Source organism: Primulina huaijiensis, chromosome 3 (genome assembly GCF_012295235.1).
Source record: "Primulina huaijiensis isolate GDHJ02 chromosome 3, ASM1229523v2, whole genome shotgun sequence".
Lineage (NCBI taxonomy): Eukaryota > Viridiplantae > Streptophyta > Magnoliopsida > Lamiales > Gesneriaceae > Primulina > Primulina huaijiensis.
The window spans coordinates 25,810,308-25,837,244 of record NC_133308.1 but is presented as its reverse complement, the minus strand read 5'-3'; the positions used below and the strand labels follow the sequence as shown (position 1 = coordinate 25,837,244).

Genomic DNA, 26,937 nt, shown 5'->3' with positions numbered 1-26,937 from the left:
TTTTGGTATACTCTTCAAACAGTTTTTCTAACTCACTCATACTTAATAATATAGTATAGAAATATAGATATAGTATAGAAGTATAGATAGTATAGATAAGTTATTTATTAATTATTTATATTCATGAGATTAGTTGATTGATAAATTTTTATAAAAATAATAATATATTTTATTAATTAAATGGGTTCGGAGTGATCTTATAAAAATTTATGCGTTAATTATCTATGTCGTTTTACATTCATCATTGAAATTTTTTTAAATTACACAATATTATAATTATATATTATTACAAAAATGTGTTGATTCGATAACAAATTTAAATATTTATGTTTTGTGTTATTTACTATATTATACGATTTCAAAAAACAAAAATTCAACTAAATGAATTTTTTTGAATATTTGCACTCAAAATATTATTATTTAATTCATTAGTGTGTGTAAATTAAATAGATATAATCAAATTAATACTAAAATTGTAGAATTGATTGGTTATTGAAAAAAATATATAATTTGAATTTAAATAATCAAAATAGAAAAATTAAAGAACCATAATATGTATAACAAATTAGTCAAAAAATAAATAAAAATGTTTAACAAATATATTTTTTAAAAAATACTTTGATATATTCAGCATGTTCAAATTTTAGAGAAAAAAAAATCAAATTAATGAATTAATCATCAATATATCAAATTAAACAAACCAAAATTCAATTTAAATTGTAAAATATAACTTGATATTAAATCAAAATTTAGGGTGCGTTTACTTGGAAGGATGCGATTATATATAAATAAATCATATTTGGATAATTAAAATAATTTTATAAAATGCGGACTAATAATAGATAAACAATAACATATTTACTTTGATTTACGATTTTGTTATTAAAAATAATGATTAAGTGTCGAGTTACGATTTTGTCATTTGTCTATAATAAATAATCTCAGTTTTAGTTTGTATTTGTAAAATTGATATTTGTTGAAAAATTATTTAAAAATGTGTTAAATATTTGTGTTGAAAATGTGAATGTTGAATGTTGAAAATTAGGTAAAATTAGGTGTTGAATATTGAAAATTAGTGTGTGATGATGTAGGTAATGATGTATTTTATTTTTGGATTATTTGTAAAAATTTTCTATAAATAGATCTCTCATTTGTGAAGAAAATCACAATTGAGTTGAGAGAAAAATATTATAAAGTGTGTAGTGTGATAATTTTGAGAGTTTGAGATTTTTACTTTTTTACCGTAAATTTTTACTTTTTCACAACACGTTATCAGCACGAAGCTCTAAAAGTCCTCCATATTTTTCCAAGCTCCGAACAGAAGAAAAAGGTAACAAAAGTAATAATATTTATTTTACTGTTATTTATTTATTGTTTATATATGTAATATATAATATAATGTTATTGTTAGAAATAATAAAAATAATTTTTTCAAAAACTTGTTATAAATCCTGGGAGGATGTTAAGACGACATCCCACACTCCCGGTAAGGGATACGACAAGTATAAAAGCCTATAAGGTTTTTTAAACAAAATAACTTATGACACCTAATTATAATAATGTGATATGATATACATAATTATTTAAATATGACTAATATTATATACACCATATTATTACCATAAAATTATACAAATACATACATTTATTTTCTTATACACCAACGGTAATAAACGGTAACAAAACGGCTAGTTTTTGCTCTATAAATACAATCTCACAAATACATTCAATCACTCCAACTTTCTCTTCTTCTCTAAAAATTATTCTTCATCAAATTTTCGAAGAAAAAAAGAAGATGGCTTTCACGAGGTTATTTTTAATTATTTTGGTTATCATACTCACCAGTCTTGTATTTATCGGAGAATATCCTCCTCGTGTGTTTTCTTTATTTTTACGAATACTTGTACTTGTTGTTTATCCATTACTTTGTATTGCAATATTCATTAACTAATAAAATGCATCGTAATTTTTAGTACCACCATGGCAAACTTGGCAAAGCTCGAATTCATCGCTCTTGATATTACTGGGAAAAACTATATGCCATGGACTCTTGATGTAGAAATGCATCTTGAGTCATTGGGTCTAAGCGAGACCATTAAAGAAAATGGTATATCTTCATCACAAGAAAAAGCAAAAGCTATAATATTTTTACGACGACACCTTGATGAAGGTTTAAAATGTGAATATCTCATCGAAAAAGATCCCATGGCTCTGTGGAAAGGATTAAAAGAGAGATTTGAACATATAAGGGAAGTTATACTTCCGACCGCCCGTGATGAATGGAATATGTTAAGATTCCAAGACTTTAAAAAAGTCAGTGATTACAATTCAGCGATGTATAGAATAATCTCGCAGTTAAAATTTTGTGGACATGAGGTTACAGAATCGGAAATGCTTGAAAAAACATTTTCCACGTTTCACGCATCAAATATAACACTACAGCAACAATATAGAGTGCGTGGATTTGCGAGATATTCTGAACTCATCGCCTGTCTTCTTGTGGCGGAAAAGAACAACGAGCTATTAATGAGAAATCATCAGTCCCGACCCACTGGATCAACAGCATTTCCAGAAGTAAATGCTGTAAGCAAAAATGAATTTAAACCTGGAAACCAAAATCAAAGTTACAGACAAGATTTTGGTCGAGGACAAAATCGAGGTCGTGGTCGTGGTCGTGGACGTGGACGTGGACGTGGAAGTGGTCGTGGTCGTGGACGCGGCCGTGGTTTTGAAAATAATCGAGATAGTTATTTCTATAACTCATCTCAAAAGAACGTCCCAAACCACCCACCGAAAAGGCATCAAGAGAATATGAGTGTTAATGAGAATCACTCAAAAAGATTTGAAAGTTCTTGTTTCAGATGTGGTACTCCAGGACATTGGTCCCGTATTTGTCGAGCCCCTGAGCACCTTTGTAAACTTTATAAAGAATCAATAAAGGGGAAAGAAAAGGAGACCAACTTTACTGAACACAGTGAACCTTTGAGTGGTTCAACTCATTTTGATGCTGGAGATTTTCTGATTGATTTCTCAGATAATGATCAATTTGATGGTGGAATAAATATGTAAAATATTTTATTTTTTATGTATTCGTATGATAATGTTTTATAGTGTGTTATATTGTATTGTATTTTATTGTCAATAATTTTATTTCATTGCATATTTTTTTGAAGTTCAAATATGGAAAATGCTACGAACCAAGCTGAAGTTTGCATACCTGATAGTGGTACAACGCACACTATCCTCCGAGATAAAAGATATTTCTTGGAACTAAAACCAACAAAAACAACGGTGAATACAATATCAGGTCCTGTAGACTTGATTAAAGGATGTGGTAAAGCACAATTTTTGTTACCTAATGGTACAAAATTTTTGATCAATGATGCTTTATATTCACCACAATCGAAAAGAAATTTGTTGAGTTTTAATGATATATATTCCCATGGGTATGATACTCAAACAATGAATGAAGGGAATGAGAAATATATGTGTCTTACCACATATAAATCAGGAAAGAAATATGTGATTGAAAAACTACCAATGCTCCCTACTGGATTGCATTATACACATATACGTCCCATTGAATCAAACATGGTAATTGATAATTCTTCAATATTAACCAATTGGCATGATCGATTAGGACATCCTGGTTCAACAATGATGCGAAGAATTATAGAAAATACACATGGTCATCCATTGAAAGACCAGAAGATCTTTCAGAATAATAAGTTTCAATGTAAAGCATGTTCTCTTGGAAAACTTATTATAAGACCATCACCAGCCAAAATCCAAACTGAATCACCAATGTTTCTTGAACGTATTCAGGGTGATATTTGTGGACCAATCCATCCACCATGTGGACCATTCAGATACTTTATGGTATTGATTGATGCCTCCAGCAGATGGTCACATGTATGTTTATTGTCAACTCGAAATGTTGCATTTGCAAGATTACTTGCTCAAATAATAAAATTGAGGAATCAATTTCCCGATTATACAATCAAGAAAATTAGACTTGATAATGCTGGTGAATTTACTTCCCAGACTTTCAATGATTATTGTATGTCTATGGGAATCATTGTTGAGCATCCTGTTGCTCATGTACATACTCAAAATGGATTGGCTGAATCATTGATTAAACGTCTGCAAATGATTGCTAGACCAATGATTATGAAAACAAAGCTCCCTATTTCTATATGGGGACATGCAATTTTACATGCTGCTTCATTAATTCGCATCAGACCAAGTGCATATCATAAATACTCCCCATTGCAGCTTGCATTTGGTAAAGAACCAGACATTTCTCATCTGAGAATTTTTGGATGTATGGTGTATGTGCCTATTGCACCACCTCAACGAAAGAAAATGGGACCTCAAAGAAAGATTGGAATTTATATTGGTTATGATAGTCCATCGATCATTCGATATCTTGAACCACAGACAGGCGACGTGTTCACAGCACGTTTTGCTGATTGTCATTTTAATGAGGAAATCTTCCCAATGTTAGGGGGAGAACAGAAACATACCGAAAAAGAAATTACATGGTATGTATCATCATTGTTACATCTGGATCCAAGAACAAAACAATGTGAAAAAGATGTACAGCAAATTGTGCACTTGCAAAGAATAGCAAATCAAATACCAGATGCATTTGCAGACACAAAAGGGGTAACTAAATCATATATACATGCTGCAAATGCCCCTGCTCGAATTGAAATTCCGAAGAAACAAATTGAAGATAGTCATGATGTCATTAAACGCCTGAAGCGTGGAAGGCCAGTTGGTTCCAAGGATAAAAATCCTCGAAAAAGAAAATTCATAGAGAAACACAATGATCACAAAATAGAGAATGATGTTCCTGAAGAAACACATAATGATCACAAAATAGAGAATGATGTTCCTGAAGAAACACATGATGATGAAAATGTTTTGTCAGAACCACAAACTGACGAGAATCATGAAATCTCTATCAATTATATTAATACTGGAAAAATATGGAACCGAAAAGATATAGAAGAAATTGATGATATATTTTCTTATAATGTGGCAATCGACATCATAAATGATAATGAAGATCATGAACCAAAATCTTTTGGTGAATGTAAAAATCGGCAGGATTGGATAAAATGGAAAGATGCCATCCAGGTTGAATTGGATTCGCTAAATAAACGTAATGTTTTTGGACCTATAGTCCTTACACCTGAAGGTGTAAAACCTGTTGGATACAAATGGGTTTTTATTCGAAAGCGAAATGAGAAAAATGAAATAGTAAGATATAAAGCTCGACTTGTTGCACAAGGTTTTTCTCAAAGGCCTGGAATTGATTATGAAGAAACGTATTCTCCTGTGATGGATGCAATTACGTTTCGGTATTTGATTAGCTTGGCAGTATCTGAAAATTTAGAAATGCGTCTTATGGATGTTGTTACAGCCTACTTATATGGATCACTTGATAGTAATATATATATGAAAATCCCTGAAGGATTTAAGATGCCTGAAGCACAAAGTTCAAAACCCAGAGAATGTTATTCTGTGAAATTACTAAGATCATTATATGGGTTGAAGCAATCCGGCAGAATGTGGTATAATAGGCTAAGTGATCACTTGATGAAAAAGGGATATGTAAATAATTCAATATGCCCTTGTGTTTTCATTAAGAAAACAACATCCGGATGCGTAATTATTGCTGTATATGTTGATGATTTAAACATCATTGGAACAAATAAGGAAATTCAAGAAGTTGTGTCATACTTGAAAGAAGAATTTGAAATGAAGGATCTTGGAAAAACCAAGTATTGTCTGGGTTTACAAATTGAACAAAAAGAATGTGGAATATTTGTTCACCAGACAAATTATACAGAAAAGATCCTTAAACGTTTTAATATGGACAAATCAAATCCTTTAAGTACTCCAATGGTTGTTAGATCATTAAACATAGAAAAGGATCCATTCCGTCCATGTGAAGATGATGAAGATATTCTTGGTCCAGAAGTACCATATCTAAGTGCTATCGGTGCCCTTATGTATCTTACAAATTGTACAAGGCCTGATATATCTTTTGCCGTAAATTTATTGGCAAGATTTAGCACATATCCAACAAAGAGACATTGGAACGGAATTAAACATATATTCCGTTATCTACGAGGAACGACAGACTTGGGACTTTTGTATTCAAAAGATGCTAATCCAAGTATAATTGGTTATGCCGATGCTGGATACTTATCTGATCCACACAAAGCACGTTCTCAAACTGGATATGTATTTACTCGTGGAGGCACTGCAATTTCTTGGCGTTCACAGAAACAAACACTTGTAACAACTTCATCAAATCATGCCGAGATTATTGCACTACATGAAGCAAGCCGTGAATGTGTGTGGTTAAAATCAATGACTCAACATATCCAAATCTCATGCGGATTATCATTCGACGAGAAGCCTGTGATACTATATGAAGATAATGCTGCATGTGTTGCTCAAATGAAAGAAGGATACATAAAAAGCGACAGAACTAAACATATTCCTCCTAAGTTCTTCGCATTCACCAAGGAGCTTGAGAAGAATAAATGTATTGATGTTCGTCACATTCAATCAAGTGAAAACTCATCAGATCTCTTCACAAAGGCACTTCCTACGACAATATTCAGAAAGCACATATATAATATTGGGATGCGCAATCTACGAAATTTGTGAAGAATTGTTCGTGTCAACATGAGGGGGAGTTTACGTGACTGCACTCTTTTTCCCTTACTATGGTTTTTATCCCAATGGGTTTTTCCTAGTAAGGTTTTTAACGAGGCAGTATAAAAACACGTAATGTATACAATCATTATGATCATCATCACAAGGGGGAGTGTTGAAAAATTATTTAAAAATGTGTTAAATATTTGTGTTGAAAATGTGAATGTTGAATGTTGAAAATTAGGTAAAATTAGGTGTTGAATATTGAAAATTAGTGTGTGATGATGTAGGTAATGATGTATTTTATTTTTGGATTATTTGTAAAAATTTTCTATAAATAGATCTCTCATTTGTGAAGAAAATCACAATTGAGTTGAGAGAAAAATATTATAAAGTGTGTAGTGTGATAATTTTGAGAGTTTGAGATTTTTACTTTTTTACCGTAAATTTTTACTTTTTCACAACAATATTGTAATTTTTATTTTTTTTTAAAAATGTAAATTATTATTTCACATATAATTTTTTTAATTAACCAAAATTTTATTTAACACAGCTTTTTGATGAATTCAACAAGGGTGTAAACAAAACTCTACTTTTGAATATGCATTAATGAAAATAAATTATATTATTGACTTATTTAATTAAATTTTGTTACATAGCCGACAATGTGAAGGAAATAGATAGGGACTTTACATAATTATGAAGATAAAATGATGATGGAGGTAGTGATATATACATGGAATGTGGCCTAAACCCATCCAAGTGAGTAAGTCCAAAATGGTGAAAATTCAGTGTTGATGTAACTTATTATCAAGACATTACAAATAGTAATCAACCATATTGCACATGATCTATAACAATATCAAGACTTTTTTGTCTTTGCAAAAGAATGAATAAATGCATATAAAGACCGTCAAAACATAATTATTAGTACTCGAATAATAGAATAGAATATTGTATAGAACGTTAGAACGTCATGTTCTGAATTCCATAGATACAAGTTGATTTATTGGACAACTACGTCGACAAAAACAACAAATATTGAATGTGTATTGGAAGCATATGTGCATGCATGGATAGTGTCATTGTTATCCTCAAAATCTTATAATAACAAAAAAAAATGACATATGTAGTTAAGCTCAAGGGAATTTAAAGCCACCACCTCCAAGATCTGTTTGTGCACCTCCAGGAGGATTAATTGCTACCCAAAGTAAAGAAATTGTGATAGCAATCAAACCTGACCATACAAACACTATAGTTGGAGTCTTCCCTCTTCTTCCCATCAACCCTTTTGCAAATGGATATAAATGAGCAAGAACCCAAAAACTGAAAAACGCCCCACCGATGAACTTGCTCCATTGAGGCACAGACTCATAAATCGTCCTCGAAAACGCCACCACTATAGCTATTATGTTCACCATTCCAATCACAATAGGTGGGATCATCAAAGAAGTCCATTTAACCAAGTAAAGCTCGGCGTAGATATCTTCGTTTTCGTCTCCTGCGGACTTGGACGTTAGAGTGAACGAGATTTCGATGCCTGCGATGACCTTGAGTAGTCCTTGCACCACCGCGGCTAAGTGAGCACTGGTTCCAGAGATGAGCCAGAACTGCTCGTTTCTCCACCACTCTTCGAGCCCGATTCCAGACCATTTCACTTCCAAGATTGCTAAGCCCACTAGACAGAGTGATATGGTTAGGAGGAATAACAAGAACGCGACATTAAGTGTTTGTACAATGAAGTAGCCTGAGAAGAGCGAGAGTGCCGGAAGGAAACAATAAACCACAAGAAAGAATGAGGTGAAAGGGTAGACGCCCACGTTGAGGTAAGCGAGGCGTTGGAGGAATTTGAGTTTGGATGTTGCTAACAAGGCATTGTTTCGTGAAAAGAATATCTCGACTGAGCCCGTAGCCCATCTGAGAACCTGGTGGAGTCTGTCTGTGAGATTGATTGGTGCTGATCCATGGAAGGCATCTCGCTTGGTGATACAGTAGACAGAGCGCCACCCTCTGTTATGCATCCGATATCCGGTCACCACATCTTCTGTCACCGAGCCATAAATCCATCCAACACGATCACCCCACTCTGTCTTGTCCTCATACCTACATGTGATCATCCACATTATAAATGAGTCACTCTTATCCGAAATACGACTATTTATCATAGCATACTAGAAGGTTAGGCAAAGAATGAAGACCAGCACGATATTGACGAAACAGCTTCAGCTACAGTAGCTGCATCGAGTGGTTCACGCGGAGCTCTGAGAATACCCGGTGGTCGACCATATTTGACAGCAGGATGATCAGCAAGAGGACGGCCTTGGAATTCTGCAACAGGGATCGACTCAGCTAACATTGTGGAATTACCAAAACGTTTAGGCAATAAGTTCACATCAAGATCAGGATCAAAATCTGTTGCTTTTAGAGCTTGAGTTTCCGAGCCTTTATCTGTAATCTTGTCAACTTTTGGAGGATCAAAACCATAAAGAGCAAATCTTCGAAACATGCATCCTGTCCCCACATAAACCGGGCCCTAAAATGGAATTGATCAATCAATCTCTACATAGTTTGTGTCATACCATTATGTGAAAACGTACAAACATACATGCAAAGTTTACCTGTAAGCCATCGAGTGCTCTCATATTACCATCGAAAAACACGGTGTTGTTATTCGCATAACGATCAGAGGGATCAATGCCTTCAAATCTCTGAGGAAACTGAATATAACATATATCTTCACCACCTCTGTCCATCATAAAACACATTCCTTCGCGGATAGCTTTGCAGTTATAGATATAATGGTCACAATCAAGGTTGAGTATAAACGGACCATTAGACAAGATGGCCGAGGCTCGTACGAGGGCGTTCATGGCACCGGCTTTCTTGTTATGATCATACCCAGAACGTTTTTCACGTGAAACATATACAAACATGGGTAAACGGATGTCCACATCAGTAAAATCTAAAAGATTTTCCTCTGAACTTCCCATTAGTGGATCATCACTAGGGGGCTTCAGCATCACCTATTGATAACAAATATAAAAAAGACGACAAGTTACATAAAAAAATATAACAGAATTAGCTACAGATGTGAATAGTGTAGAACAAGAAACATCCGAGGACAACAAATTTTGCTTGTACTTGAAGAATTCCCGCGTGATCGCCTTTGGCGTGATCACTAGATGGAATGGCCCAAGTTCCAGGCCAGTGGGTTCCGTCGGCCATCCAAGTAGCCTTTGGGACTTTGATTTTCTCAAATGGATCTGTCCCGCTCTCTCTCATGTGCTTCATCATTTTCATCTCCTCCCTTGCATTGAATGCTTCTGATCTTCTCCTTATCGAATCGGGTAATCCGTTTATTCTTACTTTGAATTCATCATACTCCCTCTTCACTCTACGCCTATCTTTGACAAAATCTGCCCTTTTCTTGTTCTTTGTTGGATCGCCTTTCATACTGAAATAAGGTTCTGGATTCCTAGGCTCGATGTCATGTTTTCTACAAAAAGGGACCCATAAATCAGCAAAACTCGCTGCCTCCGCCATGGCTTCAAAGGTCAAAAGGGCACCACCATCATCAGAAACATAACAAGCTAATTTCTCCACAGGGTAGTCAACAGCTAGAATTGATAATATAGTGTTGGCAGTGACGAGTGGCGGCTCTTTTTCGGGGTCTGCTGTGGATACGAACAAATCAACACCAGGGAGGTCAGAGCGACCAGTCGGGTTGGAAGGCGATGGCATTTCGAATTTATCATGCAACACATCTAAATCTGTGCTTCTATTGACGGGATTCATCTTTGGAATCTGATCGAGGATCCAAGAAAAGCCAAACCATATCTCACAAGTAACCGACATCAACCAAAGCCATACCGCATCTTCATTTGGATGTCGAACTCTCCAAGCCAAGAAAAAGCACAGGACAACTAACCGAACAACAATCAACAACCTGAGTGATCATTGAGAAAATGGTACATTAATGCTTACTTCGCTTCCGTTGTGGAAACAGTTAGCAACTTACTTTACAAGGATCACATAATTTAACAGGGAGTTAATCTACATGAATGCGCCACATTTTTATTTTATTTTTTGAAAAAAATCAGCACAAAATGATTAATACATACTGTGTCTATGAATTTTAGAGTACCTGTAAGGACTTATAATGCTATTCGGGATAGGTAATTTTCGGCTTAGAGGCTTCCATGGTTTGTCTGCGGAATCCAACATGCCCCCTCTAAAGCTTCCTCCATCCCCATTATCTCCATACGTATCGTCTTGAGGCCAATATGCGTTCCCATATCCATACGTGCCTTGTGTTTCATATAGCCATTTATTGTTGTCGAATTCTCCATTTTGGTTCCTTTTCATCAAGGACATGCTGCGGTGATCTCTCTTGGGATCATCCGGGACCGGAAGCGATAGAGTTCCATTCGAGAAATCAACTGGCTCATCGTCATATTCGCCGACTTTGTATGGCTCCTTACATCCTGGACACAGTCCGGTGTCTCCTTGGGCATCCAAGTAGCAATCTCTGCATATTTTAAACCTGGACAGAACAAAACATTTTCTTGAGTGAACATCAAATGAAGAAACACTTCTTGGTGAATTCATCATTGTAATGTATATGCAAGGGGAAGATGCAATATTTTTACTATTTTGTGTACAATTATCAAGTTTAGTCACAAAAATAAATAATTGATTGTCATCCATGAAAAGAATAAATCAGTAAATTTTCCATTTTTGGTAGTGTAATTATCATTCAAAGAATAGTTCTAGTTATTTGTGTCTAAATATCCTAAATTGAAAAACATTTTGTGCGAAAATTAGACAACTTATGAATGTTAAAATACTATAAAAATCCTTTTATCATAGTTATATATTCAAGTGATCATAACATTTAATCTATACCTGCATTCGCAAGGAATGACATCTTTGCCACGCTCGTCTTTCATAACTTTGCCATCACAGGCCGGCATGGCGCAGGAGGAGCCCTTAGATCCGGCCATTTGCGGATGGCTCACCTCGGAGTCGATGACCTTGTCCATTAGATGAGCACGAGTCACGCTGTTGAATCCGCCCGTAAAGAGAGAATTCGACACGTATTGTTCCTCGGCTTTTGTGGCCACGGAGGTGTCCATCGGCTGATTATCCGGCGTAGGAGGAATGTGGACCGTGTAGTTCATGTAATCCCCCGACGATAACTCTTCGGACATGTCTAAATCTTCTCTCGACAGGCTGACATACCTCCCGCTGGACGTCCGTCGCGCAAATTTCACGGTCTGCCCAGTCGAACCTCGGTTCCCTGATGAAGAAGAATTGGCGGAGCTGCGCACCTTCTTCGATGGCTGGCTCGACAAGGTCGCCATTTTCGTCACAGAAAATATATAAATGTGTTACGTATACGCTAATGTCTGCAATAATTTCCGGCTGATCCGATCAAGTTTCATTTCATCCTCAAATCGACAGTTTGCAACATTGTCGTTTGTATATTCATGAACATCATGTTTTCGGAACCAAACTTCGTGAATCCCACGATTGTCGAGAGGCTATGAAGATCTTCAACAAGTCTCTGATTCAAATTAGTAGAAAAGATTGTTTCATGCACGCGTGCATGTTGGGAAACATAAGGAAATTGTAAGAATTGCAAATAATTAGATGGTCGGGGGAATTAAGATCCTAAAAATGTGATATAAAGTTGAAAACCTCCCAATATTCCTGAGGACTAATTAGTGGACGGACGAGAAGCAAGGGGACGTAGAAATTAAAGGGACAAATATTTAATATAAATTTTAAGACAAACATAAATTATTTTTCAAATTGTGTTAAAACTAGTAGCAAAATCTAGATAAGAAAAATTCGATGTTTCTCTTGTTGAACAAAGTATATATATATGAGCAAATATTATCGTCTTATCAATTATTGACAAATTGTCACGACGGTTCAAACGTCATGTGTTGATCACTTGTCGATAAGCAGTTGCACCCTAACACAAAGTATTGGATTCGGATCTTGCGATTGGAAGAGAGATATTATGTAATCTATTTTCATATTAATTACGTTCTTCCCTGCTCAATATAACTCTGGAAACTGGGGTGTTATTATCTAATAAAAAGGAATTTGGTGCACTAACTAATCTTTAATATTATTTCATCATATATACACTTGGACCATGATTTAATGTTTGCATAAAGTGATCGCTTGGTATTTGAGTATATTTTATTGTTTGGATGTGTCTAGAGGCAGCATTATTTCGGGTTCACCGACTTATTTAATTTTAATTAATATGTGGGTTGATCGATCATTTTTACATTTTCAAAATAAAAAAATAATATTTTTTATTAATTAAATAAAATTAATTATTTTTTTTATAAATTATTCAAATAAAATATTCGTCGAACCATAAAACCGTCACATTATCAAGCAAATTCATTCACCACCTTTTATATTGAAAAAAAACTTGTGTACGACGATCTCACGAGTCATATTTTGTGAGACGGATCTCTGATTTAGATTATCCGTGAAAAAATATTACTTTTTGTACTAAGAATATTACTTATGAATATCGATAGAGATGATCCGTCTATAGATTCATGTGACAATATCACAAAAAACTTACTCTTTTATATTTACTAAGCGTTACACATCGCTAATGTGTCATTATCTTAATACATATGTAAAGATTTTCCTTAATAAAATTTGATATTTCATTATATTATCTACCGTCAGATTCGGAGAATCTTTGATTAATTTATTATAATGAATTTAAAGGAAGTTTTTTTTTTGGGGGGTAAAATATAGGTTATTGTTTAACTGTATTACACTAATAGAAGCCTGCACTATTCTACAGTTGATAAATTAATATAGTTATTTATAATTGTATAGTTTATATATAAATTAATTTTTTCCCCTAGTTTTGTTTATATTTTAAACATAAATTTAACATTATCATATATTCAGGCGTTATCGTGTGACGCAACACCGAGGGGAAAAAATTCCACCTCTCCAACAACAACTACAAAGTTACTGGCCCATTTTCTATTCAATTTTTAGACGAGAAATTTCCATAGAAAATAATTGAATATGATATTTAACAACCACGTACCATTACCAAGCACATAAAATATAACACCAAATGACCAAATAAATGACCAAACCCTGAAATCTCATGTAATACTGTAGGATTACGTACACATTCAGGAAAAACAAAAAACAAAAAACAAAAAACAAAAACAACAATTCACACGCACGCCAATGTCCTCCACTTACACACCCAAGTTAAGGATGGCTTGCCGGCTTATTACACACAATAGTAAGATGCTCGTACACACACTTAAAACACACAAATTACACAAATATATATATATACATATATATATATAAATATGTACGTATGCGTGTGTATATAAAGTGTAGAATATTTTATTTAGTTGTGGTGACCGCCAGGCAATTTCTCCTTGATTTTGTCCATCATCCCCTTCTTCTCAGGTTCTGGTTGTGCGCCGTAGCCTCCGCCGTATCCCGCTTCGTGATGTGGCTGAGTGTCTTTGTGGCCACCGGGTAGCTTCTCCTTGACCTTGTCCTTGATACCCTTCTTTCTCCTACCACCTTGCCCGTCGTCCTCAGACTGCCATACATATGCATACGTAAGATTTTATGATCAATCAATAAACATGATTCGCAGAAAAGATTTTTCTATTTTTTCCCGAGTAAAAGACTAAAAAATGAGGTGATTCCTTGACCAGGCCACTAACGTACCGAGCTGCTTGAGCTGCCGGATCGGCGGTGTTGGGGTTCACCGGTTGTGGGTGGCACCGCGATAGGAGCACCATGGTGATGCTCGGCTCCGTGAGTTCCTCCGAATTCTCCTCCGGTCGGATGATGGACGGGGTTGCCAAACTCGTCAGTCTTCCTCTGCTCATGAGCTCCATAAGGTCCGCCGAATTCTCCTCCTGTCGGATGGTGGACGGGGTTGCCAAACTCGTCAGTCTTCCTCAACTCGTCACCGTATTGCGCCATCTGCCTTTCTTGTTTTTTGCTTTGTCAAGAACGTAATAGGAAGATAAAGTTTGATAATTGATGATCTTAAACTTAGGCTGGTGAGGAATATATATATTGTGAAGGTCGAAATCAAAGGTGATTTTGGGCAGGACAAGTGTCGGATAAATCCGAGAGCAGTTGGACACGTACCAAAGCTTAATTAGGCTACGTGTACTTTTGCCACTTTTTCTTTTTTCCGAATACAAGGGCACGTGTATATGTAGTACGATATAATATTACACAAAGATTTGTCTTGATTTCGAATGGATATTGACATAAGCTCCCTTTCAAAATATAAAGGAAAAGATCATCTAAATCTATTATATAACTCGCAATAATTTAATATAGTCGATTTTTCATTTGAATTGATTATTACTTCTAAAATGCATATACTTCTCATAACTAAAGATTTCATTTGGAATTTGGTTTTTCATCTTGCAACGATGCACGAAAATCCTGCTTGTGGTCGTGCATTGGTTAATCAGTCGCCTTCGCTTTTTCACCAACCATGGCCATTTTCTTTCCCAGTTTGACTGTTTTCAACAAGGCACAAATTTGTCCTATGGAGGTGTTATCGATTATTTAAAATATTCTTAGATGTGAGGATCAGTTCTCAAATATATATGAGGAAGATCGCAATTATGGTTTTTAGTTTTGTCATTTCGATCGTTTATGTAATGAAATTTCAGTTTTAATCATATATCAAATATATATTTAATCATATAATGATTTAATACTCGAACAATAATCTTAGCACATAGAAACCAGGTTTCGGCATTGCTCATCAGCAGAGAAAAGTTCAAGCTGTCCTCGCCCCCTGCCACCACATTTAACTCTTCATGTAAATTTTTTCTAGTTTTATTTGTTCTCTTTTTGCTCCAAATAATTTTTTTAAAAAACGAGAATAATGATATAATAGAAAGTAAGAGATAAATATGGAAAAACTTAAAATTAAAAAACACAATAAAATACATAATTAAGAAACATAGTAAAATTCCTAAATTGATTTGTCATAATTCTCCTATTATCTCTATTTTTCATATTTTTGAATTTTCAATTTTCACATTTTTTTCCTCCAAATTGCAGTCTTTTAATTTTGAATATTCCATATAATTTTGTTGTTCCTGACACTCGAAATGCATACGTTGGTTCATTCTATACACAATTTTTTTTAATATTTATGCGAACATATTTTATTTTTCGATTATTTAATATAATTTGATACGATTACTAGATATTTAAAAAATGAATCATTAAATTATTTTATGTATTTCATGTACTTTTCATGTATTAAAATTTTTTTTTTTTTGGTTATTGTTAGTATTAGGTTAGAGTTTAGAGATGAGGTGAATAAACTCTTTTAAAAAATTGAACATCGAGAAATTAAATTGAGTCTGGTTCTAAATTTAAGCGGAATGAACTCAAAATGATTTATCTAAAAAACGATTAAACATTTTGTAAAACGCTTAAAAGATATGCACATTGAATGTGTAAAAATGATTTAGTTAAAACATTTTATCAAACACTTTGTATGCAATATTTTTGTATTTGAAAGACACATAAAATGTTTCAACTATGCGTACAAAAAACAGTAGCAAAAGTAAGCAAATTAAATAAATAAATATGCACGAATTTGTTTTTAGATGTTAGGAGAATATCAACTTCTACGTCGTACGTCCTTTGTTCCTCTCGGAAAGATTCACTAAAAGACGGTGATTTACACAACCATTTGTAAAAACCCATTACGATTTAGTACTTACCATTTATCTAATCAAAACACCTTGCACATTCATGATTCTAAGCCAATCTCACAATCCACATAATGTTTTACGTCATTTATGGCAAGACTACAAATACAATTTATACTTTTTTTGTGAAAACTATCATTCAACTAAATTTTGAAGTTTGTCTCTATTGTATACGTGGGTGATCTTGTGTGTGAGAAAATTAATCAATTACAGTGTGTATACTATCAAATGTATCATCACACACAAATGCAAAAGCTACCATTAAGGTCATATATCTATTTAGACTTCCCTTCTTGTCTTTTATTTCTTTTTAGCTAATTTTTTCATGTAGCATACTTGTGTTTTGAATCTGTTTCAAAAGCTTTTATTTGATCTTCAAGATATTAGATATATAGTCTCCAAGAATGATATATATGTTAAAGAAAATAATATGATATTTGGAAAATGTTCTATACAATTTCTGATATAAAAACGATCATATTCGTGTTTCTGGCACGTTGTAGTCCGATCTAGTCTGGCTCCAGGAGCTTAAACATTGAATAAATGAGAAGGTTGGATGAGCAAAACGGTTGAATGAACGTGATCTGATTCGGTGATTATAGCTCTTGATTCATCTTATTTCTAGGCAAAGTGTTGAACATAAAAATTGTGGCCATTTATCTTAGATTTACATATAATCAAGAATTACTAAATCTCGAGTTCATGTGAGAGGGATATGCTTGTAATACTGAAACTGCTCGAGTATAACCGACAGTTGTATCTGAGTTGCAGAGCACCAACTTCATCGCGAATTATCAGCTTCTTAAGCTCTGATTCAGACTTCGACTTTAATTTGAAAGATTATTTAATTTGTAGATTATTGACTTAGCTTTGCAACACTTGCTGAATAGTTCACCTCGATAACATCTGAATTCACTCGATCAGTCTGAAATTTGATTTTTAGATAATTGAATATGATTTTTAATCATTTTAACATGTATTAATTTGGATAATTGATTTGTGAGTTATTACTGAAACATTTTGCTCATCAGAGTTTTTGCAAGACTTCTTTGTCAAATGTTTCAACTTGATATTTTAGTACACATGACTTGATTAAATATGTTAAAACACAAAACAAATTTTTTAATAATCAAAATTAAGATTACTAACATTTTCACATGTCAACAGTTATTAATAATTATTAACTCGGACAACGAACACCACTATTAGCAACCTGACTCCGTCTTTACTCATTGGAGCTTTGAAAAACTTGGTTGTTGTTTAAGAAGGAACGGGCTGTGCGGAGACATTGCTTCAAAAATTCGATTGTCAGACTTGCATTAAAACTGACAGGAAAATTGAATTTTAATTTTGCAAATTGACATATCTTAGATTTTGATCTCAATATTTAAAAATAAGGCAGAGTAACANAACTTCCAATAAGGAGGGATGAATGTAAGAATATGATTTATTATTATTAATTATTAGTATTAGTATTATATTTATTATCCATTATGGAGTTCAAAACATTGACAAACATGAGCTCAAAACATTGAAAAACAATTGTGCCCAAATTTTTGACTAAATTAATTAAAATATTTTAAAGCATGCATTAAATTATAAGAATTATTCTCCAATCTTACCTATAAATAGATGTTTTGAGAATGAGGGAAGACACACCATAAACCTCTCAAACTAGAGCATGAATGAAGCTTGGACACCATCAACATTTTCTTGAGTGATATTTTCGAGCTAAAAATTCTGTTCATTTTCGAGAGAAACTTCCAGTCCAACGGTTTCTTCAAATCTAATCTCCACCGTTCATATTACACTTTCATATGTTTTAAATATCATATCAAAATTTCAGCCTCATCCATGCGGTCAAATTTTGTGAAACAATTCGGCAAGAAAACTGCTCGGATTTCAACCGAGTTTAGCTAATTTACGGATTTTCGGACGATAAATTCCAGCTTGTTTCTTCCGTAATTTTGGAGCACCTTTTCGGTAAGTGGGCTTATGTTTTAAAGTATTTAAGTATGTTTTCGAAAAATCGATCGACGTGATATATTCCTTCGATTTGATATATGAATATTTCGTTTCGATAAATTGTTAAGCATGTTTAAATAAATTTCAAATGCATGTTCCTTTCGTTTCAAAATTATGTTGTTTTCGTTTCATGTTATATTCTAATATATATTCTTAAACATCAATTTGGTGTATTCTAAGAATTATGTTTAAAGGCACTGTTATGATTCAAGTTAGAAATGGTAAAAAGGAAAATTTTCGTAAAACATGATAAGATATAACAAGTTTATGGCCCTGATGCGGTGTGTAATAATAACCGATATATGGCCTCACCCCTTAGAGGAATTACATATAGGGGACTGATCAGTAACACCATTGATAATAAGATGAAATAACAGTGCAATACCAATAATATATGATATGTCTATATGCATATGATAAGTTATGCTCATTGTTACTATCATGTCCTGATTTTGTTATGAATTATTATTGTGACATGAAATTCATTTAATATTTACATAAATATATATAAGTTATGTCGTGTCTATCATTTTGTCTATTTATTGTTCCGACGTTTGTTGAGACACGGAAAATTTCGAATTGTTAAGATCTATATATGTATATCCTTGTGTTATTGTGATCGATCGTCTCCCACTTGCTGAGTATTTCACAAAATACTCACCCTTACACCTCTCATTCCCAGATAAGAATGAAAAACAAGTTGAAGAAGAAGAGCAAATGCATTTCTGGGGATGGTAACAAGGTTTCAGTTGATCAAGACATACTTTGGAATTTGGCTATCTTTTATTTTTACGTTGTTAGCTTCCGCACTCTTGTTTGTTAAGTTGATTACGTTGTAAAGACAATGTATGTTTAATGAAAAAGACTGGTTTGGTTGTACACTGTACTACGAGGCTTGTTGATTTACGATTGAATAATTGTAAAACAACGTCGGATGTCAACTCACCCCCGGTATCGGGACGTGACAAAGAAAATAAAAAACTAAACCAAAACAGATTATACGTTACAGAACCAAACTTTTTGAGAAAGGCTAGGTTTATGCCAAACATGTATATACACTAAAAAAAGTTACCGGACCAGATTATTAATTACCACTCGACGCTACAGGCGACGATTGCATATTGAGAAAGATAAGATCGTCAGAAAGAATTCGATTTTAAGTTGGTTTGAATGTCTGAAACATTTAAGAAAATTTAATACATCACAAAGTTTCAGTGCCTGATTCTAACATCTTGCTCCTTGTGATTGTGGTCCAAACACGTACTTCTCAATATAAATGTTCCATAAAAAAATGTTAAATCTTGCTACTTGTTAAGTTTAACCCATGGTTGACTCTATTGCCAATTAAGTTGACTTGTTTTGTAGTTTAATTCGTAATCATACGATTAAATATTTATATGATCTAATAAAAAAACAAATTGTATATATTGTATATGTTCTTCTCAAATAAATCCAAACTGCGATTGTTTTCAGCATAAATGTATGATATATACAGCATTAACTTTATCACGTATATCTCTTTTTATCTGTTATTTTTAAAGTACGACAATTAATTACCATTCATGAAAAAAAGGTACGACAAATATAGAGTGAGATTAAAAAGTAAATACATTCTTTATGTTTATATGAACGCAAACTCGAAGATCACAAAGCTTCGTGTTCTCTCATCGTATAAGAAAGAAAACACGATTTTATTGAAATTGAAATTAATTTACGGAAACACTCGATGTGGGGTTGTGGTATTTAGTAGTGGTGGCCGCCAGGTATGATCGTACACACACACACACACACGCACACACACACATATATATGTATGTATTTATATATATGTGTGTGCATTAAGTGTAGAATATTTTACTTAGTTGTGGTGACCGCCAGGCAGTTTCTCCTTGATTTTGTCCATCATCCCCTTCTTCTCAGGTTCTGGTTGTGCGCCGTAGCCTCCGCCGTATCCCGCTTCGTGATGTGGCTGAGTGTCTTTGTGCCCGCCGGGTAGCTTCTCCTTCACCTTGTCCTTAATACCCTTCTTTCTCCTAACACCTTGCCCGTCGTCCTCAGAAGACTGCCATACATGATGATATATATATAAGATAACAAGAATCAATACACGTAAACATATATAAATGCGCCGAAAAAGCTCGGGAAAAAAACGTAGTGTTTTCAAAAACCTTGCGCATTTATACCACTTATCAGGGAATCTACCAGAGAATAACAAAGATGTGTTGATCTTGCTTTTGAAGTTCTTTGTTTTTTCAAATTTCCAAAAAGGGTGTTAAATACATGATCGAGGCTAGTGTAAAAGTCTAAAAACTAAGTGATCATCGCTTAAACAGCAGACCACTAACGTACCGAGCTGCTTGAGCTGCCGGATCGACGGTGGTGGGGGACATCGGTGGTGGGGGGAATCGAAATAGGAGCACCATGGTGATGCTCGGCTCCAACATGAGGTACGCCGTATTCTCCTCCAGGCCGGCGTGTGGTGAACGGGGTTGCCATACTCATCAGTCTTCCTCAATTGGTCACCAAGTTGGTGGTTCCCGTATGGCTCCATCTGCCTTCGTAGCTTCTTGTTTCAAAATGAAGAAGTGAACGTTCAAAAGCTGTTAATATTGTAAAGCGTGATAAATGTGATGTAGGTAATAAGGAGCTAGTGAGGGATATATATAGTGTGAAGGTGGTAATAGAAAATGAGCTCAGGCAGGACAAGCGTCGGATGAAAGCGAAGCAGGTGGAGTGGTGGACACGTAGCTAAGTTTTATTAGGATACGTGTACTTTTGCAACTTTGGCCTTTTTCCTAATAGAAGGGCACGTGTACTTATATAAAGATATAATAGAATACTAACTACTTGGCACACGCGGTGCGTGTGTACGGTTTTTTTTATAATTATCGAGAGTTTAAAGTGAAATTTGACAAATTATCGAAGGACTAAAGTGCTATTTGAATAGTTGTAATTTAAAAAAAAATAAAAAAAAATGTTTTTTGTAATTTAAAACAAATAAAAACAAAAATGTAATTGTGATATAAAATAAGAGCAAAATCGGAAAATCAAAAAACAGACCAATTTGTTTTGTCTCTATTAGAGAGATTCTTAATATATAGTAATAGAAATAGATATATAGTAATAGATATCACACATGTATCTGGATTTCGAAAGAAGGATATTGACCTTTTTGTGGCGAAAGGAAAATGATATTTTTATTTTATTAATAATTTGTTTAATTTTGGAGTTGGTGATGGTATATTAATTTTTATTTTATTTATCTTATTTGATGTGATATCTAATTAGTTAACAATACTTTATATGATATTAATATTTTTCGATGTAATGTCATTATTTTTTTGGTGTCATATTAATTATTTGATCAAAATGCTCAAAAATTAAAAATATTTTATTAAAATCGAATTTTGAAAATTTATTAGACTAAAACTCAGAACCGATCAAATTGATTGAGAAATATTGTGAAAATTACAACTCTAACCATTCCAGGCTGCCCGAGTACCCATGACTCGTGTAGGCTTGGGTTTCTCTTAACATGGAGCACTCACGTGGATATATAGGTCTAATATACCTTCAGTTCTACGTTGTTTAATCAGTTGCCTTCAACGAAATTTATTCATCAACCAAGCACCGGAATATCCAAACTTCTACTGAATTTACGCTATTAGGATCGGGTTTAGAATTTAAATTACGTAAATAAGCTCTCGAAACTCTTTTCGAAATATTTTAGCTTGAGATGGTTCTCAAACCAAACTCGACAGTTGTCAACAGTAAAAAAAATTTCTCGTACGGACATATGTTGAACCACCTCAAAAGGATTTTCATAGTATGGAAAGGTCCATATGGATCTAGATGATGATACAATCAAATGAACTAGATAAAATAAATGAATGTGGTAATTTAATCAACACAATAGATTTTTATGAAAATTCAAAGATTTAATCATTTTATGTCTTTCATTCTTCCACTTAAGAAGATATATACTAGAAAATTTTGATTTTACAACAGTTTGCACAAACCTATTTCAATCTAAGACTAATTCTTTTGTCTAAATCGAAATTTCTAGTATCACTTAACCAACAATACAACAACTATAATTAAGAATGGGTCCTTAGATTCAATCGATTCAAGATTTCTCGACTGTGATTAAACAAAGACTTGAGAAATTGTGAGAAGGCTTGGTTGATCCTTGAAGATCAATGATACATTTGAACAATAGGGATTGAGACTGGTTTGATAATTTTTCAAATCAGTGTACTCGAAGATGTTGATAAAATTGAGAGAGTGTAGAATTGCAAGTTGTTCTGGAGCTTCAAATCCTTGCAATGTTCAACTTTTGCTTTATCTGGTACAAAAACAACTTTGTCTCGGTTTTTTATTGATTCATTGTACACTGCATTGAATGATTGTTGGCACATTGTCATAAATGGTAACAAACGAATCGGAAAATTTGATCTCGTGAATGAGAAAACTGCAATTATTCCATATCTTATTGAGAGACATTCTAGTCTTATAATAATTGGGTTAATGTTGCAGGTTCGGAGTTAATTGACTTAGAGGTATAACCAGGCGAGCCTAAAATTTATCCGTTGATATAATAATGCGGTAATTTGAGGAAAAAAGTATATTTTTAATTATTAGAATTTGTCATAATAATTCGAGCTAGTAAAATAAGTGAATTCAAATATTATGAATTTTTTTTTATAAAATTCAAAGTTTGGGAATTTAGAAAAACTAGTCGCTTGAATATTGGTTTAGCGTTATTTAAAGATAAATTATTTATTTTAGGCATTTTAATTGAATATTGGAAGTTTAGAAATTTAAAGTGCCTAAATAAATAAAGTTGGAATTTTAGTTGAATTTAAATGGATATGAGATTGTTATATGATGATAAGACCATTTAAATTTAATATTCGAGTGATTCATTTGAGTTGACATTTCCAAGATTTTCTTGAGGATTTAAATTACTGGTAAATTGGTTGACGTACGTAGAGATCAATTATTTTCACGATGTCTGACAGAGCATCTGATAATCCTATGTCCAATTTATTGGTTACTTGTTGATTTGTGTTATATTATATGCTGACTTGCACATTATCAGTGGGTAATTGAGGTGCAAAAGAAATAATATTTATTTTGTCCACATACATTTTTATTTTAGTTGGACACATAAATATCACTGAACATATCATATTGAGTTTGTCTGTTATCGAGATCCAGTTATATTTCAGTTGATATCCGTTATATATATGAATTATGATATGATATTATGTCATGGAGATGTTTTGACACTTTGATTTGGTCCGACCTAGGTAGTTGTTAGCTTCAAGGCTGGGTCATATCCCATGCACGATTCGCTGAATCGTTAACCAGCTCGAGCATGTTATGTATGATTGTTGATATCGATCATTTGACTCTTGATATCGATTATATATTATCTAATTATCGAGCCTTGTTGATTCTATTATATTTTTTGTTTATATATATCATGAATGTGTCTAGCCGTCACTTTTTGATATTTTAACTCACTTTTAATTGTTTACTGATTAATTATTATTGTTTGTGTAATTAATAATGATTAGGACAACGAGCCCTCACAGATAATGTGTGGTAACTCACCAAGTGTAGCATGAACAAACCTTAAAATGAGTTTATAATTCTGCAACTCTTATCACTCAGCAAACAAACACATCATATTTCTACTTATTACAATGGTTTATGGCATCCCAGTTAGAAGTGTTGGGCAGGATATTATCATCTGCGTGAATATTCAAGAACCATGTACAATACAATGAAATGGAATGGGATAGCTATTGATCTATATGGACATTATACTCATAACTCAGTAGTGAACTGTCGAATGATTTCTCCCCCACTTTTTGATTCTACCCCTTTATTCCTGTTGTATCTCCAATTACGATGTTTGATTTTAAGGTTTCTATTTATATATATTTAACTGACAAATAACATTTTATACTCTTGTAAAATATCGGGAAAAAAATCCACAAAAACCATAATATAAAAAATTAATAGTAGATGTGTTCAACTACGATTTGGTTTGGTTTTAGAAAAAAAAGTGAATCATAATGTATTTTATTGATTTCAAAGAAAATAACTAAAACTAGTCGTCAGAACATAGTGACATGAATATAATTAAAAAAATATCACACTATAATACACAGGCAACAAAAGCACATCAAAAAGGCAACCAAATGTGTGATTTAAGTGCAAATGTTTGATAATCTTGCAATCCTTATCCGATTAAAGACACAGATCACAAGATCGATGAAATTCAAGATAAATAAACTGAAACAAATGAAGTCGGGTTAAAAATGTACAAAAGTAAAATTGCAAGAGATAACATGTTATACGCAATATACAGAAACCAGAACAAGTAAGTATTAGCTGACTAAAAGGATGGATAATAACTCGAACACCTATTTCATTTTAACTATATATTAGTGTCATAATTCCTGCAGTGATAGGTTTGAAGGCACAAATTGTAGGAAATTAGTGTACAAAATTACAGTAATTGCAAGTATTAATTGAAATGAAGTGTTTAAACTAAAAATATGATAAGTGAATTTGCTCTGCTTTTAGTCAGCAGGCTGACTTTAGAGCCAACAGGCAGCCGGAATAGCCCTGTTGTTAATGAAGAGACTGAATTTAGAGCAACCAGCAGCCATAATAGCAGCATCTACCGGAACAGGAACATGGGAAACTCCAAATACTTGGCAAGTAAGGCCTGAACTCTAATGGTAGGACGAGTACAGCAACAAGGAAACAATACTGATATGGTCCAACAAGCATGGTGGAAGAGACAATATTTCTCAGTTCGGGTTCAGTATAAAAGAAATATGATTTCACTGTTTTCTAGAGCTATGTTTGAAAGAGAGAAAACCCGGTTCGGAATAAACAAAACATATTTTAATTTTGTGACATCAGATTAACAAACACGAGGCTTATGGAACTCACAGCTTTTTCAAAAAATATCTGTCCTCTGACATGGGTACTTATAGTTTCCCAAACAAGCGAGTAAAAATCATCACTTCAGAGGAACAAAATGTGTGCCTGAATATTAACATACAAAGTCGGAATAGAGAGGCAAAGTAGCAAATTCAGATAGAATTTCGAATGAGATTGCTCGGAGATTCAGTATTTGAACCGTGGAAATGGAGTACATATTTATAGGCTTAAACTCGATTCATTAGTAGTCGCCACTAATTCCATTTCAATTCCCCACTCTAAGGTATCCACTTCTTCGTTACCATAAACATGGCAAGCGTGGGGGAGACGATGTGCCAATTTCATGGGTTTCTTATTAAATTGAATACTCAAGTCGGGCCAGTGAAATGTTCTTCCAGTTCGATTTCTACCACTTCCAATTGCCATTAAATTCAAGCTACATATTTTCATTCAAGTAAGTGCAAAATTTAAAACAGACATAATATGGCATTACATGAATAGTTGCAAATTGAGAAAGATACAAGAAAATATATGCGTTTCAAGCCATGATATTTACAAGAATCAAGAAAATAAAGCAACGAGAATTCGTACTGATTTGTATCTCTGCAACAAAAGCTCCTAATTACCAAACCAGTTACACATCAGGACTCATTTGCAGCAGTGGCCTCTCCTAATAAGGCCACCAATCAGGTCCCCCGGGCTTCTTCACAAGGATTTGATTATATTCAGGCCTCGATGTCTAGTAAACATTCAAGAAAATTCAATCGATAAATATCCAGTCGTCATAATCGATCAATCATGAATTAAGAGAAATGCCCACAATTAGCATCCACTAACCAGATCTTTGAAGAGGAGATACGCGATGAGAAAGAAGAGGACGAAGAGGATCTCGAATTCAGCTAATCGGACGAAGGCAAACACAGAGTTGACCCCTCTGGTCAACAGCGATGGTTGGTCCGAGGAAGACGAATTGCGGCCTGCGCGACGTCCCATTTCCAGATGATCTCCTACGATTACAACAATAGGATGACGACTATTCTTGCAATGTTCTTATACGCGGATGAATTTAGGGATTTCTGCAACTTTATTGGGGTTTCTTTTGGAGTCAATGTTGGAAGCTTAGAATATTCGATGTTTGATCTTTGATTAAAAGTAGAGTTGATAGTGAAAAAAATTCGTACTAAAAAATAAAAATAAAATTGTAAATTAGTGTTATAATTAATAATGTTTGAATTTTAAATATTATTAATTTACTTATTTTTTAAAAATACTTTTTTTCCATATAATTAATAATGTTTGAATCTCTAAATAAAACAATACTTTATGTTAAAAATAAAAATAAAAATATTTATTATTTAATTAAAAATAAATTTAATTTAAAAATTTAAATCTACAATAACACACATAATAATTACGAATAATATAAATATTTATATTTTTTTCGTAATTCGTTAGTTTAAATAAATACATATTATAAATATGAATA

The 26,937-nt window shown here is 33.4% G+C and overlaps 3 protein-coding genes across 3 annotated transcripts; all 3 read right to left on the bottom strand.

The window, feature by feature from the left end:
- Positions 1–7,617: 7,617 nt before the first annotated feature.
- LOC140974088 (cellulose synthase-like protein D4) lies at positions 7,618–12,318 on the bottom strand. The gene is made up of 6 exons (XM_073437326.1): positions 11,584–12,318; positions 10,823–11,221; positions 9,820–10,624; positions 9,297–9,701; positions 8,877–9,211; positions 7,618–8,781 (listed from the first exon to the last, which is right to left on the bottom strand). Exons 1-6 carry the CDS (start codon positions 12,039–12,041, stop codon positions 7,818–7,820), a joined length of 3,366 nt encoding a protein of 1,121 aa, XP_073293427.1. The 5' UTR covers positions 12,042–12,318; the 3' UTR covers positions 7,618–7,817.
- A 1,502-nt stretch (positions 12,319–13,820) lies between these two features.
- On the bottom strand, positions 13,821–21,099 carry LOC140972621 (uncharacterized). Its single transcript, XM_073435013.1, has 4 exons — positions 20,835–21,099; positions 20,350–20,547; positions 14,431–14,715; positions 13,821–14,299 (listed from the first exon to the last, which is right to left on the bottom strand). The coding sequence occupies exons 1-4, from the start codon at positions 20,985–20,987 to the stop codon at positions 14,099–14,101; spliced, it is 837 nt and encodes a 278-aa protein (XP_073291114.1). The 5' UTR covers positions 20,988–21,099; the 3' UTR covers positions 13,821–14,098.
- Positions 21,100–25,894: 4,795 nt separating this feature from the next.
- LOC140972310 (uncharacterized) lies at positions 25,895–26,596 on the bottom strand. The gene is made up of 2 exons (XM_073434755.1): positions 26,289–26,596; positions 25,895–26,190 (listed from the first exon to the last, which is right to left on the bottom strand). Exons 1-2 carry the CDS (start codon positions 26,442–26,444, stop codon positions 26,122–26,124), a joined length of 225 nt encoding a protein of 74 aa, XP_073290856.1. The 5' UTR covers positions 26,445–26,596; the 3' UTR covers positions 25,895–26,121.
- Positions 26,597–26,937: the final 341 nt, after the last annotated feature.

What these genes read in the sequence shown, in the direction of transcription:
- LOC140974088 (XM_073437326.1), bottom strand. Translation starts at nt 12,041, where the DNA reads ATGGCGACCTTGTCGAGCCAGCCATCGAAGAAGGTGCGCAGCTCCGCC. An exon ending in AGCATTATAAGTCCTTACAG is followed by an intron (nt 10,625 to 10,822) that starts GTACTCTAAAAT and finishes ATGATCACTCAG; the next exon opens with GTTGTTGATTGTTGTTCGGT. An exon ending in GTTTCGTCAATATCGTGCTG is followed by an intron (nt 8,782 to 8,876) that starts GTCTTCATTCTT and finishes GATCACATGTAG; the next exon opens with GTATGAGGACAAGACAGAGT.
- LOC140972621 (XM_073435013.1), bottom strand. Translation starts at nt 20,987, where the DNA reads ATGAGTATGGCAACCCCGTTCACCACACGCCGGCCTGGAGGAGAATAC. An exon ending in CCGGCAGCTCAAGCAGCTCG is followed by an intron (nt 20,548 to 20,834) that starts GTACGTTAGTGG and finishes CATGTATGGCAG; the next exon opens with TCTTCTGAGGACGACGGGCA. An exon ending in CCGGCAGCTCAAGCAGCTCG is followed by an intron (nt 14,300 to 14,430) that starts GTACGTTAGTGG and finishes TATGTATGGCAG; the next exon opens with TCTGAGGACGACGGGCAAGG.
- LOC140972310 (XM_073434755.1), bottom strand. Translation starts at nt 26,444, where the DNA reads ATGGGACGTCGCGCAGGCCGCAATTCGTCTTCCTCGGACCAACCATCG. An exon ending in ATCTCCTCTTCAAAGATCTG is followed by an intron (nt 26,191 to 26,288) that starts GTTAGTGGATGC and finishes AATGTTTACTAG; the next exon opens with ACATCGAGGCCTGAATATAA.